General features: G+C 36.5%; 1 protein-coding gene and 1 pseudogene across 4 annotated transcripts in view; both read right to left on the bottom strand.

Moving 5' to 3' along the window:
* Nucleotides 1-4,203: 4,203 nt before the first annotated feature.
* LOC105857008 (ATP-dependent RNA helicase DDX24 pseudogene) lies at nt 4,204-7,591 on the bottom strand (annotated as a pseudogene).
* The window catches only part of CEP85L (centrosomal protein 85L), a 127,145-nt gene continuing 114,141 nt past the window's right edge, over nt 5,490-18,493 (bottom strand). For all 4 annotated transcript variants that reach the window (XM_012739129.3, XM_012739130.3, XM_012739126.3 and 1 more), the window contains one exon: nt 5,490-14,868. In XM_012739129.3, coding sequence (XP_012594583.1) covers nt 14,705-14,868 — 164 coding nt within the window. In that variant the 3' untranslated portion in view covers nt 5,490-14,704. The remainder of the gene's footprint in view (nt 14,869-18,493) is intronic.

Raw genomic sequence — 18,493 nt, 5'->3', positions numbered from 1 at the left:
AAAGAGAAATTACTCAAAGCAAATATTTTAGAGCCCAACTCTTATTTTCAGTGAAAAACATGTTTATTGAATGCAAACTAGGTGCAAGCCACTCTGATGCATACAAAAATAAGGAAGATACAGTCAGACATCATCTCATCTGGGTTGCATTTTGAGAAGTAGAAGTGGGAGGAAGTTCATTCTAAAGGAGAAAGAAGTATTAAGTTGGCTAGAAATAGCTTGGTACTTTTTTTTAGCAAAGCTGAGTGTCCACTTTGACCAATGTATGTGTATTAGATTGGTGAAAAAGAAAATCTTGAAAATAGAATAAAGAAAAACAAACAAAAATGGACCATGAACATCATGTTAAGGATTTCTTTAATACATAATAGAAACATGAAAGGTTGCTGAAAGCCTAATTAGGGCTACCATCTTGATGATGGTATCTCTTGCATCTCTTATTCAGGAGAGATGCAGGATACATGATGTGAACTAAAATCCTCAACCCCTACTGGCTGACTGAATGGACCCCCTCGTGGCCAGAGGAATATTCAAGGGCAAAGTTGCCTGCCAGGAGGAGGGAGGTCAGACAGGCCTTATCATGCCCCCCTCCCTTCTTGGAGACTTCCTTTGTAACCCATTAACAGGCCTGAGGGTATGCAAGACAAACCTGCAGGCCTTCTATTTGCAACAAATGGTGGCTTACCTCTGGTAAACAGTTTATGTTAAAACATTCCACCTCTTTAGACAAAGCTTCATGTCTTTAGCCAATTACAATCTAAAGAATCTTTAAACCCACCTATAACCTGTAAGCACCCCCGGTTCGAGATGGCCCTCCTTTTTGGGCCAAACCAATGTATGCCTCCCACACATTGATTGATGGCTTTACCCATAACCCTTGTCTCTAAAATGTATAAAAACCAAACTGTAACCCAGCCACACCGAGTCCACTTGCCCAAGGCCTCTTGGCAGTGGCTCTGGGTCATGGTCCTCAAATTTGGCTCAGAATAAATCTCTTTAAAATTATTTTGCAGACTTGGCTTTTTTCCGTCAACAATGAGAAGGGGATGGAACCGAGCATATTGAAATAGTCTAGGAAGGAAGTCATTTTTGTGTGATGATAGCAGTTCTTAAGAGTACAAAGAGAACTCGAGAGTTACTGCACCCTGTATACTGAAGCGAACCACTAGAGGCCGAAGGTAACAAAAGGCAACGTCGCTGGTAAATTATATTTTAACAAACAAAAGGGAGTGGTGGAATGCCCATTGTCAGGCTGAATTTGTTTAAAAACTGGTTGTAAAAATATCTTACAACAAACACTTTATAAAGATTTCTGCTTCCAGTAATGGCGAACTAGAAAATTCAGATCAGCCCTCTCACAGAGAACAAAAATGCTGGGGAAAAAAATCTCTTTGAAGACATCAGAGAGCTAATGATGTAGTAAAAAAAAAAAAAGAAATTACAGGGCTCAAGATCCAGTAGAAGAAAAACACTAAAAGAGGTTACCCTGGGCTTTAGAGCTATTTTTTCCTTTAGGGATATCTGCCGTTTCTGAAAAAAAGAGCTCAGAGGCAAAGAAGCTGAGCTGAGCTTTCCTCACACTTATGGAACTAGGACAGGGGTCAGCAAAATTCTCCTACAAAGGGCCAGATAAGAATGGGCATGTCTGTGCCCTCATAAGACTTATTTAAAAAAAAAAAACGGTAGTAGGCTAGATTTGTCCTGTGGGTCACAGCTCACTAATCCCTGGGGGGGGGGGTACAAATTAGAATTCATACCTGTCTGCTAGGTAAATCAGACATAGACTGGCTCTCCTAGTCCTCAAACTCTTGCTTTAAATTATCTGAGTCCGTGATTTGATTAAGGCAATTTGGATTCTTAGTGCCACTAGCTCTGCCAGAGGTAAGTTTAAATACTACCTGGAATATATAATATCATTCAGAGCCTCAAACTGTGTCTATAATATTTTCAGATATAATGTTCAGCTCTCAATTAAAAATGACCAGGCATATGAGGAAATAAAAATTTATAAAAAATGAAGAGAAATAAAAGATGGTAGAAACAGAGCAACTGGGGGTGGTACAGATAATAGATTTTAAAATATTTATGTTTAATATGCTCAAGAAATAACTGACAAAAATTGGGACATGCTAGCAGAAAACTGAAAATTCTAAGAACTAAACAGAAATTCTAGAACTCAAAACTACAATAATTGATATTAAGAACTCAATGACCCTTCCTAGGGAAAGGCAAAGATGTACAATGTAACCCAAAGGTCAAAAAAAGAGAAAAAAACACAAACTTTTATCGGGTGGTGGGCAGATGGGAGGAGGAAGGAGTGGTGCGCATCGCACCTTACAAAATAGGTGCGATGCGCACCACCTGGGGGTAGGACACACTTGATGTTTTGGTAAGGCGGGGGGTGGGGAGAGGAAGGGCAGGGGCAATATATGTAACCCTAACAATATTTGTACCCCCATAATATGATAAAATAAAATAAAATTTAAAAAAAAATTATACATTGTCAAATATAAAAAAACTCAATGAATAGATAGATTTCACAGATGAATATAGTTTAAGAGAAAAATAGCGAATTAGAAGATACATCACCACAAGAGAATGTTCAGAATGAAGGAGCAAAAGACTAGCAAAAACAAAAAAAGAAAAGAAAGGGGATAAAAAGGGAAGGTATATATAATTGGAGTCACAGAGAGGAAAGAAAAACTGAGACAAAAAAAAAATATTTACAAAAACAGAAAAAAAGCCCGTCAACTATAAATAGAAACAAAAAAATTAGCCAGGCATGGTAGCGCATGCTTGTAATCCCAGCTACTCAGGAGGCCGAGGCAGGAGGATCACTTGAGCCCAGGAGTTTGAGGTTGCTGTGAGCTAGGCTGACACCATGGCACTCTAGCCCAGGCAACAAAGTGAGACTCTGTCTAAAAAAAAACAAAAACAAAAACCACAACCACTCTTAGGTACATTATAGTAAAAGTGCAAAACATAAAGAGAAAATCTTAAAAAGAGTCAGAAGGGCCTCAATAAAATACCAGCAAACCAAACTCAACAGCAAATTGAAAGGATTATATACTATGACTAAGTGGGCTATTTTCCAAGAAGCAGGGAAGGTACGACATACAAAAATCCTGTAATACACTGTAACAATAGGATGAAGATGAAAATCCCACATGATCATGTCAATTGATGGAGATTAAACATTCAACAAAATTCAACAACTTTAATGACATAAAATTACTCAACAAACCAGGAATAGAAGAAAACTACTTCAACATAATAAAGGCTACAAAGTATAAACTATAATTTTGTTTTATATTTTACACAATGTTTACTTGTACACCAATTTCTTTGCTAACAGTTCCTTCTTTCTTCTCAATCCTTTCTGGATTTTTCTCTTAGAATTTATTCTTTGGGAATTCCTTTAATAAGGCCCTCTGATGTTAAACTCATTCCAAGTTTTGTTTTTAAGAAAAATGCCTTGTTTTGCTTTCATTTACATGACTTCATGTTGACAGTTATTTTGTCTCAGCATTTAGAAGTCATCATTCTACTGTGTTCTGTCCTTTGTTATTGCTACTGAGAATTCTTCTGTTCTAATTGTTTCTTTCAAGTTATTCTCTACCACCTTTAAAGACTTTCTTTTTAACTTTCAGATTCTGAGTTTTGCTACCATGTATCCAGGTAACACTTTTTTCCCATTGTTCTGCCATTAGTTTCACCGTATTTTCATGAATCTCCAAATTCATGTTTTTCTCTGTCCTGAAAAATTTACCCACTCTGGACAATTGCTCAAATAAATATGATCTCTAAATAGTTTCTATTCCCATTTTATCAGTTCTTTCCTTTTAAAAACTCTAATTAAAATTTCTATTAGCCCTTCTCATTATATCTGCCTTGTTTCTAAACCTCCTTTCCTGGGTAATTTATTATTGACTATATTCCAGTTGACTACTTCTCTCTTCATTTCTATCTAACATGATATTTAACTGCTACAATGAATTTTCTGACTAGTGTTTTTTATCAAGTCAAACATTAATCTATAAACACTGGAATACAGAAATATTAAGCTGCTGCATAGAATTCTTCTTACAAAACAACACAAATCTGCATGAGGTCTCTCTGGCTATAGAGGGTTAAAGTGAAAGAGATTTTTCTAACTGACATACATGGTGAAGTGAAATGAAATGATGGGAAGGAAAGAGATTTTTACATATAACCAGAGAACACAGACACCACTGTGTGGTCACCAACAAACTTTGACCTGGGACAGTCAAATTGCATTTGTACTTGTACTTGTTCCTGCTGCTGCTTTTTTGGCTGTGGCTTCTTGTCCTCCTTCTCCTCCTCTTCCCCCTGTTCTTCCTTTTCTGTTTGGAGAGGCGACTTACCATTTCTTGGGGCAGACAAGAGCACAAGCAGCTTGACAGATTGAGTTGGATACTTGGTTTTCAGGTCCTATTTAAGCATTGCTAGGGAGAGCAAATGGTGCAGCTCCTTCTTCAGGACCTTCATCTACTTTTGTCTTCAACACTCCTCTTCCTGATCAGCTTTTCTTCCTTTATATATCTCTTCTTCCAGCTCACTCTCAAGGGCAGCCACTGCATACTCAACCCAAGAGTTGTGCAGACAAGTCTGGATGTTTCAATACTCAGCTTTCTCGGTCAAGAAAAATAGATTTGCTCCTTGACTGTATCCATATACTTTCTTTCTTGAGGATTTTGTACATCTTCTTAAAATTGCTCACATCCCCAGGCCTAACCAGCATCAGGCTGAGGTCTTCATTGGTGGCACAAGCATTTCGAATACTTCGGTGGATATAAATCGCCAAAGTGTGGTGGACCTGGTAATGGATCACAAGCTAGACTTTAGGATTAGCCAGACCCTGAGCTGCCACATCTGTTGCCAGGAGAACATAGTCTTCCACATGGGAAAACCCGTTCCAGGCTTCTCAGCCTTTGCTTTTGGTGCATGCAGGGATGTAGGGTCAGCAGCATGATATTCAAGACTTTGAGGAGCACAGAGAGGTGTTTGATGCAAGAGGCCTGGACACTGCCTCTGGAAGTAGTACAGGCAGAAGTCTTACTTATCAGGCTCACAATGAAACTTGATCTTGGCTAGCATCTCCACTGTGGCCTTGTTCCTTGTGAGGTCAATGACCTTGGGCTGGCCCCTCATGCCAATCTTCTGCATGAGGACGTCATGTTGGCAGTTTTGTCCATTTTTTTGGTGTGCTGATGAAGGATTCAAGCAGCAGCTTGGTGTATTAATACCAGCTTCACTGTGACAGAAAAAAACAAGCATGTGTCTCTTTAGGTTGTATTAGGAAGTTTTCCCACATCCCGTCTCAGCACCCCTACGAATGTCCAGTTTGTCACAGATGGCAGGTGTCAAATTCAGAGCTTAAATTGATGTAGATGCAGAGAAACCTAAAAAGCTGAGGGCTCAGATAACTGATGCGGGTATAAACCGGTCCTTCAAGTTGATACGTCTGCTTTCTGGTCAGGCCCTCATGTCTTTGCTTTTTTGTGTATCTTTGGGATAGTGCCCTGGGAAGGCTCCAATTTGTTTCCCCTTCCTTCTTCTTCTTTTTTGGAACACTCTGAGCCAAACTTTCTGATGCCACCCCCCACCTCTGGATCAGGACACATGTGCCATCTCCCTGTAGCTCCGGCTCAGCCTCTTTGACCTTAAACTCTTTCTGGACACTGGTTCCTTCAGTTTCCACACCTTGGCTCTTAGGGAGCTAGACTCTCCTTCTCAAACACCTTGTGTCTTTTTCTTCTTGGACTCCTCCTTTAAGAAGAGACTGGAGTAATTCTTGGCAGGGGAGACCAACAAGTAATTTCATTTACTCAAAGCACACTAAGTCACCTGTCTGTCCATCTGCAAAAATTGATTTATTTGGGTCACTGTTAATTTGCTTCCTCTTTTTTCACAACTTTGGCTCTCTTCATCTTAAATTTTCATAGTTGACTTTGCCCTTCATTTTATCTCCTTCAACTTCATGGTTGCATTTAGAGATACCATCCCAGCTCCTCAGATGCAGGATAACCACCTTAAAGTTTTAATTAACATATTTTTCATTTCCAAAAATTCTCTTTCTTTTCTAAGTTGCCTTGTTCATTATTTAGTATAAACTTTTTATTGCATTATAACATACATAAAGCGCACATATTGTAACAAGACAGTTTAGTGAATTTTTACAAAGTGAACCCAGATCGATAAATGGAACATCCCCAGAAACCCAGAAGTTCCCGTGGGCTCCTTGAAGTCACAATCTCATAGATGAGTTTTACATGGTTCAGAACTTTATATAAATTTAACCATATAGTAATTCCTATTTTATAATATACATTGATAACTCCATTATCTGAAATACTTAGTTTCTAGCTCTGTTATTTGTTGGGTTTCTGCTTTTTCTTTTTTTTTAATTTTAGCATATTATGGTACAAATGTTAAGGTTACATATATTGCCCATGCCCCCCTCCCTGAGTCAGACCTTCAAGGGTGACCATCCCCCAGATGGTGCACATCTCACTCATTATGATTGTATATACCCATTCCCTCCCCCTCCCACCTGCCCAACACCTGATAAATGTTATTCCTATATGTCCACTTAGGTGTTGATCAGTTAATACCAGTTTGCTGGTGAGTACATGTGGTGCTTGTTTTTCCATTCTTGGGATACTTCACTTAGTAGTATGGGTTCCAGCTCTATCCATGAAAATACAAGAGGTGCTATATTACCATTGTTTCTTAACCACTTCGGTACGGCGCTCACCAGCCGCGAAACCTTGCCCACAGCCGGCACTCACAGTCCGCACGATAGTTTGTGCTGTGCATTGACGACGAATCCGTTTTGCTCTTGTGTGATGAGGAAAGCTTTAAAGCACTGAAAGCTTGTTTCACTTTACAGGCAGCTTTACTTGTAATGTAAATCAGAATAGGTAACATATACATATATGTTTTCATTACGTTATTTTTAAATGTTCACAATTGTATTTTGATAAATGAAAAATTAGAAAAGTCATATCATGGCTGTCAGCGACAGTCTGTGTGTGTTCATCTGTGGCTATGGACTATAGTCGATGTTCGTGCTGAAGTGGTTAAAGCTGAATAGTACTCCATGGTATACATATACCACATTTTATTAATCCACTCATGTATTGATGGGCACTCGGGTTGTTTCCACAACTTTGCAATTGTGAATTGTGCTGTTATAAACATTCGAGTGCAGATGTCTTTTAACATTTTAGAGTTTGAGCTCATGTTTGAAGGGACAAATCGATGAGATTCTGTGAGGAATCAATTCAAAATGCTTCCCTGTAGGGAATATTTATTTTGTTTTACCCAACATTTCCAGTGAGTTAGTAACCTTGAATTCTTTAAGTCAACTTCTGGCCTTAGTATTTCTTGGCCCACACGTACAAGTTTAAACCACATTCTACTTGAATGTAGAATTATGGTCACATAATCTCAAGGGAATATTTTTCATCTCCCTACCTGGAGCTGAGTCCCTGAAAACCAAATAACCTTTTAATTTCCTTTCACCAAGAGGCAGATTTTCTCCTGATCTCTTCTTTTTACTGAACATGTGATCTTTTGAGCATCCTGGCTTTACGTAGATGTCTTAGTTCCAACTCCCCAGCTTACAGGAACCAAGTCCTTCTCATGTGTCCTTCTTCTGACTGTTAAAACTGAAGGTGTTTCAGTTCAACCACATGATGTAATTTAGCATCACCAATAATAAACTGTTATCATGAGTTTCTACATGAGGATAATACAACATCACCACATGACATTTTTGTTAAAAATGTTTAACTTAAATCTAATAATGACGAATCAGACAAATCCAGAGTGTGGCACATCCTACAAGGCACTGACAAATGTTAATGATATAAAAACTCAGAAATTCTCTATTAAAAAAATCCTTTTTTTCTTGAGATGTTAAATCAGGGGTCTCAAGCCTTTTCTTGAGTGAAGTAAATATCTGAATCATCAATGATCAACAATGTAGCTTACATAGCGGTTTTCAGGTTCTAATCAAAAAATTTTAACTGAAATATGTGACATTTGCTTTATAATAGTTTGGGCCTAAGTTATATATATTCAGCAAGGGAGATGGAAATGAAGTACCCAAGACAAATGTGAAAGAAACAGAGAAAGCAGAAACTTCAAGATTTGACAACTAATTTGTTCAGGGCATGGTATCAAAGTTATAATGACAACTCCCCCAAAGATGTGCATGTCCCAATCCCTGGAACCTGCAAATACATTAAGTTACATGGCAAAGAGGAATTGAGATTGCAGATGGAACTATAGGGAAAATATTCAGCATTATCTGGGTGGGCCCAATGTAATGAAATTGTAGCTATTAATACAATTTCCCATATTCCCTATGTATGGTGATTTGGGGGACACAATGTATATAGAGGAATAAATGTGATAATGTATGCAAAGTCTGCTTAATTAGGCATGTATTCAAATGTTGGTTAATAAAGAATTAATAATAATGATGATATAGAAGACATAAAGTTTAGAACTTTAAAACTTAGGAGGGAATCAATAGAGATGAAGAGAGACTGTGTTTAAGTAAAAACAGGTTGGCTAAAATGGAAAGATTTTTCTTTTTGTGATCACACCAACTTTCTGTCCAGGATAGCAGTTTGATTTAAACATTTTTCTTTTTAATAAATAGATTTTAATAAAAAGAAATCTTTTATCATAATTTCATTCCTCAGACTGGAATTTCCTCTAAATCAAGACAATTGCCTTAACTGACGCGATCTTAGAGGGCTATTCATTTGCAGACTGTCTGCTCTACTGGATCCACACCCTGCTATTGTGGGGCATTACTAATGACGTATTTCACACCTCTTTTTAACTGAATCTTCTGCATTCTGACATAGAATGTCAGAGTCTGTGTGGTTGGTGAAAACTGTCATCAAAAGAAGTTCAAAGCTATTATCAAAATCAATAGAATGTGCCCTTTCAAAAGCTTTGTGTTAACCCTCCCCCAACAAAACACTTTTCTTTTTTTACACTAGAAAAATTAGCTAGGTGTGGTGGTACACACCTGTAGTCCCAGGTACTCGGGAGGCTGAGGCAGGAGGATAGCTTGAGCTCAGGAGTTTGAGGTTGCAGTGAGCTACAATGACGCCACTGCACTCTAGCCAGGGTTAAAGAGTGAAACTCAGTCTCAAAACAAGCCCCCCCCCAAAAAAAAAAACCAAACCATTTTTTAAATTTTTTACCAAATCAAAAATGATCCTATATTTCATCTGAAAGAGAAGCTTCTTTACTGATCACCTTAGAAATATTCTAAGATTTATATCCATTTTGTTCTTATTTCTAACACATCTGCTTGCAACCTAAGTAGCCTGTGATACAGGATTTCAAAAGTGAGTCTTTCTCTGTTAACTGAATTAGATGCCTCATTAAAGACTCTGACAGAACAATGTCAAGTTAGCTAAACTGGAAACAGATACTACTAATCAAAGTATTAACCAACTTCCCATAGAGATTGGGGCTATAGCCCATATATGTTAGAACAAGGACTTAGGATGCCATCCATGGGGCATCTCTGGGACTAGACTGACAAATTATCAAAGTTGAGATGTCAAGATCCTTTGCATAGCAACCTTATAACAAGGCTTTATTTGTACATGTTTCAGTAAGTTTTCAACCTTTGATTAGAAGGGGTAAAATAAAAAGATTTGACTTACCAGCACAACCTTTCAGCAGTATAGAAAACTGAAGTCAGATTTTTGTGTTGGAAAACTAGAAAGAAGACCCCTGATTTAAATAGGGATTTTAGAAATTCAGAAGGGTGACACAATGCTGTCAGCTGAAATGGACAAAGGCATGACTTTGAATTTACAGTATCTGGCATCAGAAAATCTCACTGTCCTTCTGAAATCATAAGACAGACTTCGAAGGCAGAAGTCTCCATGTTTTTAGTCAAGGATTCTCCAGTGTATTTATAGAAAGCTTTCACCTAAAAGTTAAGTCAGCATATTCTTGTCATTGAGAATTCGGAATACAGAGTCTAAAATTTCCAATACATTCTTATATTAACATTAGGCACTTGGAAGACACAAATCTTTTTATAAAAAATTTATTTCTCTGTAAATAAAAATTCCAACATCAACAAATAATAGTCCAGTGGAAAAATACTAGCCATTAACATTGAAAACTTTTTTCTTAATTTAATAAATAGAACTTTGGCATTCAAAATTCTAGCTGTAAACCCTATTAAAAAACAAAAACAAAAACAACCCCTTTACAAAAAAAGAGGCAAAAATGATAGATGAGAAGGCATAAGCCAACCAGTGGCTTCACATTCTTTTTAAAATAACTGTATTTCAATTAAGTCATGAACACTGTATTTACACATGAGGTATTCTGGGTGGTTCAAAAACTGAACCTAGTTTATAAAACCACCAGTCATAATGACTGATTACACACTCTGCTGTGCTTTTAATGTAACCACCTAGCACCTTACTACTTCTTGTCATCACATCAATGTGATGTTGAATTTTATGTTTGTGTATTTAAATAACTATTTATACATATATATGTACACAGATATACTCACAAATGAATACATTCTAAAGGAGTTTCCCACTCACTATACAGGAAGGCTAGATTCCAAAGACATATATCTGATATCTCCTCTCATATTTTACTGCCTAAAAATGAAAACCAACTCCTAGCTTTAAAAAAAATCCTTAAGTCTATTTACAGAGGAACAAGGTGCAATAATCATCAACATTCTTATAGCTCATGTAAAATAGAAATGAATGCTTACTGCAGCAAAAAGGCACAAAAGGTTCTCTCTATGCAGCTGCAATAGTGTTGTTAATGACTTATTGATTTGAAACTACATTCTTATTATATTTAATATTTCTTTTAAATAAGAAAAAAATCCAAAATCTTTCCCCTTCATGATTAAATGTATGATATAATCATATGGAAATATAACACCCATGGCTTTTTGGGGCAAAGTTGGAAATTTTACTCTTTATACCAAATAGGAAATCGTTGGTCTTGTTTTGTGAACACTTTAAAAGAACTGTCAAAAATGGAAACAAAATGAATTAACTTTGGCTCTGAGAGCCACAGCTACTGGCAGTTTCAAATTATATAGTCTGAGTCAGCATGGTTATGAAAATTGCTTATTACTATAATTATATATCTACAATGATAGAAATCTACATAAGAGAATGCCAATAATCCAAACTAAAGGCGTGTCTGAGCTGACATGCTATGTAAAAATATAGTCTAGGTTCTCAGCTACTATGTTACTCAATGAACTATTACTGATATTTAAAGAACATTTTCCCAATAAAGTAACTCCTTTAAAAATATCCTCTAAGAGATTCCTATTAATACATCTTGCACTATGACAGAATTTGTAAGCTCATTAATGTCAGAAATGTACAATATTCATTTTAACAACACATTCCAGCCCTTGAGATTGTCTCTAAAATCAGCTATTGAAAGAAGTCTAATTCAGTTTAATAAATTGTCACCATCAAAATAAATTTCACTAAAATATAATACTGTTAACATTAAATATTGAATACTAGTTCAAATATAAAAAAGGGGCCACACTTATTTTAAAATAAATTCAGGAATACCTTACCTAGTCAGTATAAATTCAGGAATACCTTTTTTTAAAATTAGAGGCCATTGAAAATTTACTAACAGTTTAAAGTCATCCTATTTTTCTGACATCAAATAAAAAGATAGCTATTGTGCCTTTGATTCAGTGAATTTTATCTGCACAGGTACTTTGGATTTTTCATTGAGACAACTGTTACTTTACCCCTGTTGTAACGTGACCGAGGCAGAATAAGCTCAACTTTAAAACCCAAACAACAATAATTAATATTAATACTTCATGAGATGCTTCCTAAAAGGACATTTAATCCACAAAATCATAATTAAAAAGAGGTTTCATTATCTAAGGAAACTTTCAAATAGATGTTCTTTAAAATTTAGGTTAATTTTCATTTTAGGCATATTTTGCTACCCTAACTTCGATGAATATCCTAGTTCACTTGCCCATCTTACTTGGTAACATCCCTCTTTTCAATATGATACCAATGTTGTTACTATTCTAATCCAATAGAGTGTCTTGAGAAAGGGGAATTTTCTGAAAAATAAAAATCAAAACTTAAATACTGACATATTAGAATATTACTGGTTTCACTTCTCCCCAAATTCCTTCCAAGGCTATCCACTGGAGGCCCCATTACAAACTCCAGATTCCAAGAGATTCAATTTTATAATTCAAGGTTATACTTAAACTATCACATCTTAATTCCCCTTTTTATGGGAAAGACACAATTTTCAAACTGAAATGCATCAGTAGGAGTTAATTTCCTACTAAGTTAAAACTTTTTTTACCTCAAGATATGTGAACTAAGTTTAATTCTGTAAGTTTCAGAATACTAACTAAAATGAATAAAAAATTACTTTATCCCAACTAAACCAGAAAACAAAAATTAATCTACAGATTAAAACAAATGACCATAAAACAACAATCATAAAACCAAAAACATACACCAAAAACCTAGGATATATTTAATAGACTACTCATCCAAATTGGTGACTGTCTGCCAGTTAGTTCTATTATTTTAGGGTGCCTCTATTTCCAAAATCATGGGGGAATGTTGGGATTGTATTCAAAGAGAATGCAAAAATGTTGTTTGCCGTACTTGTGGCTGATCTATTTTGATGTTATTATCTATTAATACTTTAGTATAAAGGATCATTTCACAGATACTAATTTTTTGCAAGGCAGAATTCTTTGTATCATATTTTTGGTACAAATTTATTATACCCTGATTGTCTTCAAACCACTAACATTAAAAAAGAAATGACCCATCAAAAGCCAAGTTCTTACCAGTAACTAATACCCTCCTTAGGTTAGGGACCTTGGGATGCTGAATCACTATAATGCACTGATTTCTTAGTGCCCAGATGCTAAGAAGTTAAGAAGAGCAACGGGGACTCAGGCACTGCACAGAAGGGAAATTTGATGTCTTTACAATGTATTATAACTAATTGCTGAAATAGAATTATAAAACAATTTATTGAGAGCAGTATATACGCCAAAATTCTGAACTGAGTATCTTCCTGGATAGCCTCCAAGAAGGCCTTGTCTCACTTATTTTCACTGTTAAAAATATTTAAGAAAAATATTTTCTAGGAGCAGCCTTTATACCACTATATAAGCCTGGCAAGAAAACAGACATGTGATCTGCTCTGACCTTATCAGTATTATCCTGCTTGATTCACACCCTGTATCCTTCCACCTTTTACTAATATTTAGTCTTGCCCTAAATGAAGACTTGGTTGCATCAAGAAATCAAGCCAATTGAAAAAGGACAAGTTTTGCCACAATTAAGTATATTCAAAGAATGTAATGAATGTTCTGAAGGCAAGAAAATATATAGTTCTTCCAAAATACCAACTAAAACATGGACAATACTCATTGGAAGTTTAAATGATTATATATCTACTTAAAAAACAGTTTCACTTCAGAGTAATACCCTGTACTCCAGATAAACAAATAACCTGGCCAAGTTCATATTCTATAAAAAAACTCCGTTGTTAATGTACTTATCTAATAAAAGAAATTAAAATATCTATGTTTTATTTTGTTTTGTGCTAGTGTTAGTTCAGATATAAAGAATATGTGTTGGCTTTCTCTTAAAGTAGTTTCAACTTTAAAACAGATACAAAACTGTTAAAATGTAAATGTTGAGATTTAGATAAATAAGCTATTGTTCCAGAGTCATTTCATTAATCTTCCTCTCACAATAATTATCTGAAGCCTCAGAAGATTTGCATTAATTATGTATGGCTTTGTTTACATTGATACACAAAATATAAATTAAAAATTGTAAATTTAAGGGATATTTTTAAATTAGTTCAAATTATGTTAAACTTCCTTATAATACATAAATTATAATGCTATTGAAAAAGATCATCACATCAAAATTTCAGCCCTCTGAGAGAATCCACAACCACTCTGGAAAAACAGCTGATCTATCTGCAGTACTAAAATCAACCCATGCCCACAACCTCATCATCTCAGCACACTGATTGTCCAAAATACAAATGCTTTTGCCTACTGTACTTCTATTAGAACACTTGCCTGCTGTTGGAACTCTTGTTCAGCCAGCCTCTGAAAATCCCAAAGTACAACAAAAACTTTAATATGAAAGAAATATAAGAGTAAACAGTGTGTGCCTTTCTCAGAAACTTTGCTTTGACCCTAGAAACCCATATAATTTTGTGAATAAAGCACGCACACACACAAAACACACGTACATGCACAAACACACAAAACCATAGGATTAACAGAAATTCTATCCCTTTATCTGAAGGGTACTCTTCACAGCTTGGTCCTATAATCAGTAGTTTGAAAATACAGACCTTTTTTTTTTTCTTGTAGACTTTATCATATTTTTCAAAGGTAATTTGATTCTTTTTTTTTTGCCTGATAAGCCTTTTTAAAACCTCGTCATATCCACTTTTCCCCTCAATGAAACAAATCCACAGAACAAAACAACCTATGTGCAGTCATATGTCACTTGCAACTTTCCATTATGGCTCCTAAAGAGAAATGTGAAGAACCGTAATGCAGCAGCACTTAACAATGGGTCATTATTGCTGTGGGACCAACACTTGATCACTGGGTAACGCAGTTGTCTCCCATGTCCTGAGCATAGCGGTCTGATATTGTAGTCCTTAATTCATCAATGTCCCTCCGTAACTGGCACACATCTGATAATTTTTTACTGAGTGTTTCTGGGCTGTGGTCATTCTCAGTCTCTTCAGCTGAACAGTTCATTGCTGTGTAAATAAAGCAAAGAGAGAATGTCTCACATTTTTTTGAACAAAGACATTTTAGGATTTTCATCTTAATGATCATAGAAATATAATGCTACATTCTGAGTAGCAGTGAGGCTCAGGTTTAACCTATGTATCATTCAATATTAAATAGATCTTATCTATTTGGTCCTTTTAAAATTTGGCTACTTAAAATGCATTAAATTCATACAGTGATACATACAAATTCGACATTTTTAATGGATGACAATATTCCAAAAGTAAAAAAGAACATATTCTAATGTCTCTCTATAGGCTCAACTAGGGCACTCAGTTTTTCCCATTTGACAAAATCTGAAAATCATTTGTGTAGTGAGAAGTGGCATCATAAATTTTTATGATTGCAAAATGGGTTTATTGGCATGAAAATATTAATTTTCAAAATATACTGTAAGTGTGTGTATATATATATGTATGGAGAAAGACAGAAGGAGAGAGGGAGAGGGAGGGAGGGAAGAAAAGGAGAATAGTTGGGGAAAGAGGAAGGGAGAGAGAAGGGGAAAGGGGCAGGGAGGGGTGGGAAGGAGGGAGAAAGGAGAGAGGGAGGAGGTAGAGTGGGAGAGGGGTAGAATATTAGAGTTGGAACCCTATAATGCTAAATAACTGAAGCACTGGGCGATTGATAGCTAATTGCCCAGTAGCTGAATAACTGAGAGTCCTAATTCAGCTAGGTTTTAATTATTTATTTCAGTTCCTCTCTTTGTAAGCAAGCATATCTCAACATAAAAGCAGGCAGAGCCAGTGACTGTGAAATAGACCTTTCCTTATATCTTCACTGGCCCTGACAGTTTATTGGAGGCATGAGAGTCAGATAATGTTATTTTAACAAACAGTAATTGAACATCTGCCACAATCCAGAGACTATGCTAGATGTTGAGGTCAGCAAAGTCATATACAGTGTCTTGTTCTCAATACTTAACACACAATTTCATGAACAAATGAACACAGTGACATATTGTAGGTGGCCTACCAATACACACAAGCTGCAGTGGCACAAAAGGAAGAGAACAAATAACTAGGCTTAACTGGAAAGGCCAACAGTTACTTGTTCATCAGGTGGCGGAAGGAACCAGAATGAATAAAGGTGTGGAGACAGAAAACAAAATAGCCTGATGGAGCTTGAGAAACCTCAGGTAAATCAATAACTAGCTCTAAAATGGTAGAGAATAAATATGTGAAGGGAGAGTGCCAAGAAATAAGGCTGCAGAGGTGGATAAGAGCTACCTATCTCATCACAGAAGAGTGTAAGTAATAGGATATCAGATTCATGGTTTAGACAGATCACTCTGACAACAGTGTAAAATGGACTAGGGCGAGGGGGTGAGCAAGATGGTTGACAGAGAGACAAGTCCAGGTAAGGGGCTATGAAAACTTGAAGGCAACAGTGCAAAGGAGATATAATGGAAGGAATAAATGTTAGGCATAGTAGGGGGATGATAGAATGGATAGAGTTCAATCACTATTGGTTTGGGTAAGAATCAGGGATTAGGACATGGGTCCCAAATGAAGGACAAAACGGGGTGAAGGATAAAATCTGGGCTGGGGTGACAGATGAATGATGGTGCTATTCACTGAGAAGGAGGAGCAGAGGTTTAGGGAAGGAAGAAAAGTGGATTCAGTTTTGGACATGTTGAATCTAATGCCTATGAAGCAGCTAGTTCTAATATATAGGTGGATATAATCAGGAGCCCAGAAAAGACATTTTAGGCAGGGTAAGAGGTAAATATCTATATGGGTGAAAGGTATAGCAATAATAGAAAACAGAGTGTGGATAAGATTACTCAATAAAAGGAAACAAACAAAAACCGACAATAAAATGTTCCTGGGATAACAATAAAAAGTGGCAAAGAGTCTACAGAAGACTGAGACTGAGCAGTCATAAAGGCAGAAGCAGAATCTGGAAAATGATGTCATGGAAACCAAGCAGCAGAGCGTTTTCAGAAGGGGTGTGGAGTGAACAGATGGAGTCATGACACAAGGATTCAAAAGAATTCATTGGCTTTTGACAAATTAGCTGGCTGGTCAAATTTTCATGATGCCAAATATAAGGTAGGGATTCTGGGGTTGAACTTTGAGGACCAGAAGCAATATACATTGGGAGGTAAAGGTGGTACAGTTCTTGATCTCCTTTTATTCATATTAGGATAGCTCTAGTACCCTATAACTGAAAAAGTTAACAAATTCTATCTAGATAGTGAAATATAGAAGGTTACAAAACAATTGAAGGGGTGAGCAGCTCTAAAATGGAGAAAATGAGTTCCTTTATGTGTGAGCTTTTATTTCTTGCTGCTAACATGTCAGATTTTTTTTTTTTTTAAGATGGGATCTTACTCTGTTGCCCTCCCTGGAGTGAAGTGGCAGGATCATAGCTCACTGCAGCCTGGAACTTCTGGGCTCAAGTGTAGCTGAGCTCAAATGTAGCTCCTGTGTAGCTGGGACTACAAGTGTGCACCACCACACCCAACTAATTTTCCTTTCATGTTTTTAGAGATGATGTATCACTATGTTGCCCAGGCTGGTCTCAAACTCCTGACCTTAAGCCATCCTCAGCCTCCTGAGTAGCTGAGATTACAGGGGTGAGCTACTGTGCCCAATAAGAGATCAGTTCTAAATCACTACATCCTCATCTGGCAAACTTCTCTTCTTCCTTCTCTAAGACCCACACTAAACACCAGCTACTCCATGGAACCTTCACAGCCCTTCCTGTGTAGATTTAGTTGGTATTTTTCCCTGTGTGCTCATTGTGCTTTGTCCACATCTGTTACGGCACCTATCACAATTCTCTAATTATCTGATTAATGTGTGGCATGGGCTGTGTTCATTTTATCTGCATTATCAGCACCTAACTTTGTACCTGGACCACAGAAGGCATCCGATAAATGTTTACTGACTGAGTGAATATATGCAAACATTAAGTGCTTTTTATATATCCACACTTACAAGCATACATACACATATCTATGAAGTGAAAGGGAAAATTCTGCTGATATTGAGCACAGAGAACATGTTTTACTTAACCAGTGATATACTTGGATCAAGAGCATTATTTGATTTGCCAAAATAATTATGATGCAAAACGGTGGAATATTTTTGATTAAACTGCCAACAAAACCAGTCCCTTTTCTAGTCATACATTAACCATATTATTAGGCAGCTAGTTAATATAAATGTTGGTTCATAAACCTATTATGTGGTCCCTACTCTATTCTTATCTCCTTACTGAAGTCCATTTCTTCTCTATTAAAAAGAGACCAATATGCTGATATTATCTAATTTGGAACCACATGCATAGATGAGTGTTCCTGCAAAAGTAGCACAGAGGGGAAGGACACTAGGATATTACTTTGGTAGCTCTCAAAATTATGTGTTCAGGGAGATAGAACTGAGGCAGAGACTGGGTGCCACACTGAAAAGCACAAAGCCAGCAAGTATGTGTGACAAGGGGGATAGATCTGCAGACCATGAAAACTGGCTCGTGTGATAGCACTGGTACTGACAATAAGCAACTGCCAAAAAACATACACTGCATTGGAAAGCAAGCGAGTATTTTCTTGCAAATATTTTACTAGTGGACCTATGGCTGGGTCAT

This window comes from Microcebus murinus, chromosome 5 (genome assembly GCF_040939455.1).
Source record: "Microcebus murinus isolate Inina chromosome 5, M.murinus_Inina_mat1.0, whole genome shotgun sequence".
Lineage (NCBI taxonomy): Eukaryota > Metazoa > Chordata > Mammalia > Primates > Cheirogaleidae > Microcebus > Microcebus murinus.
This window is presented reverse-complemented; position numbering and strand designations above follow the sequence as displayed.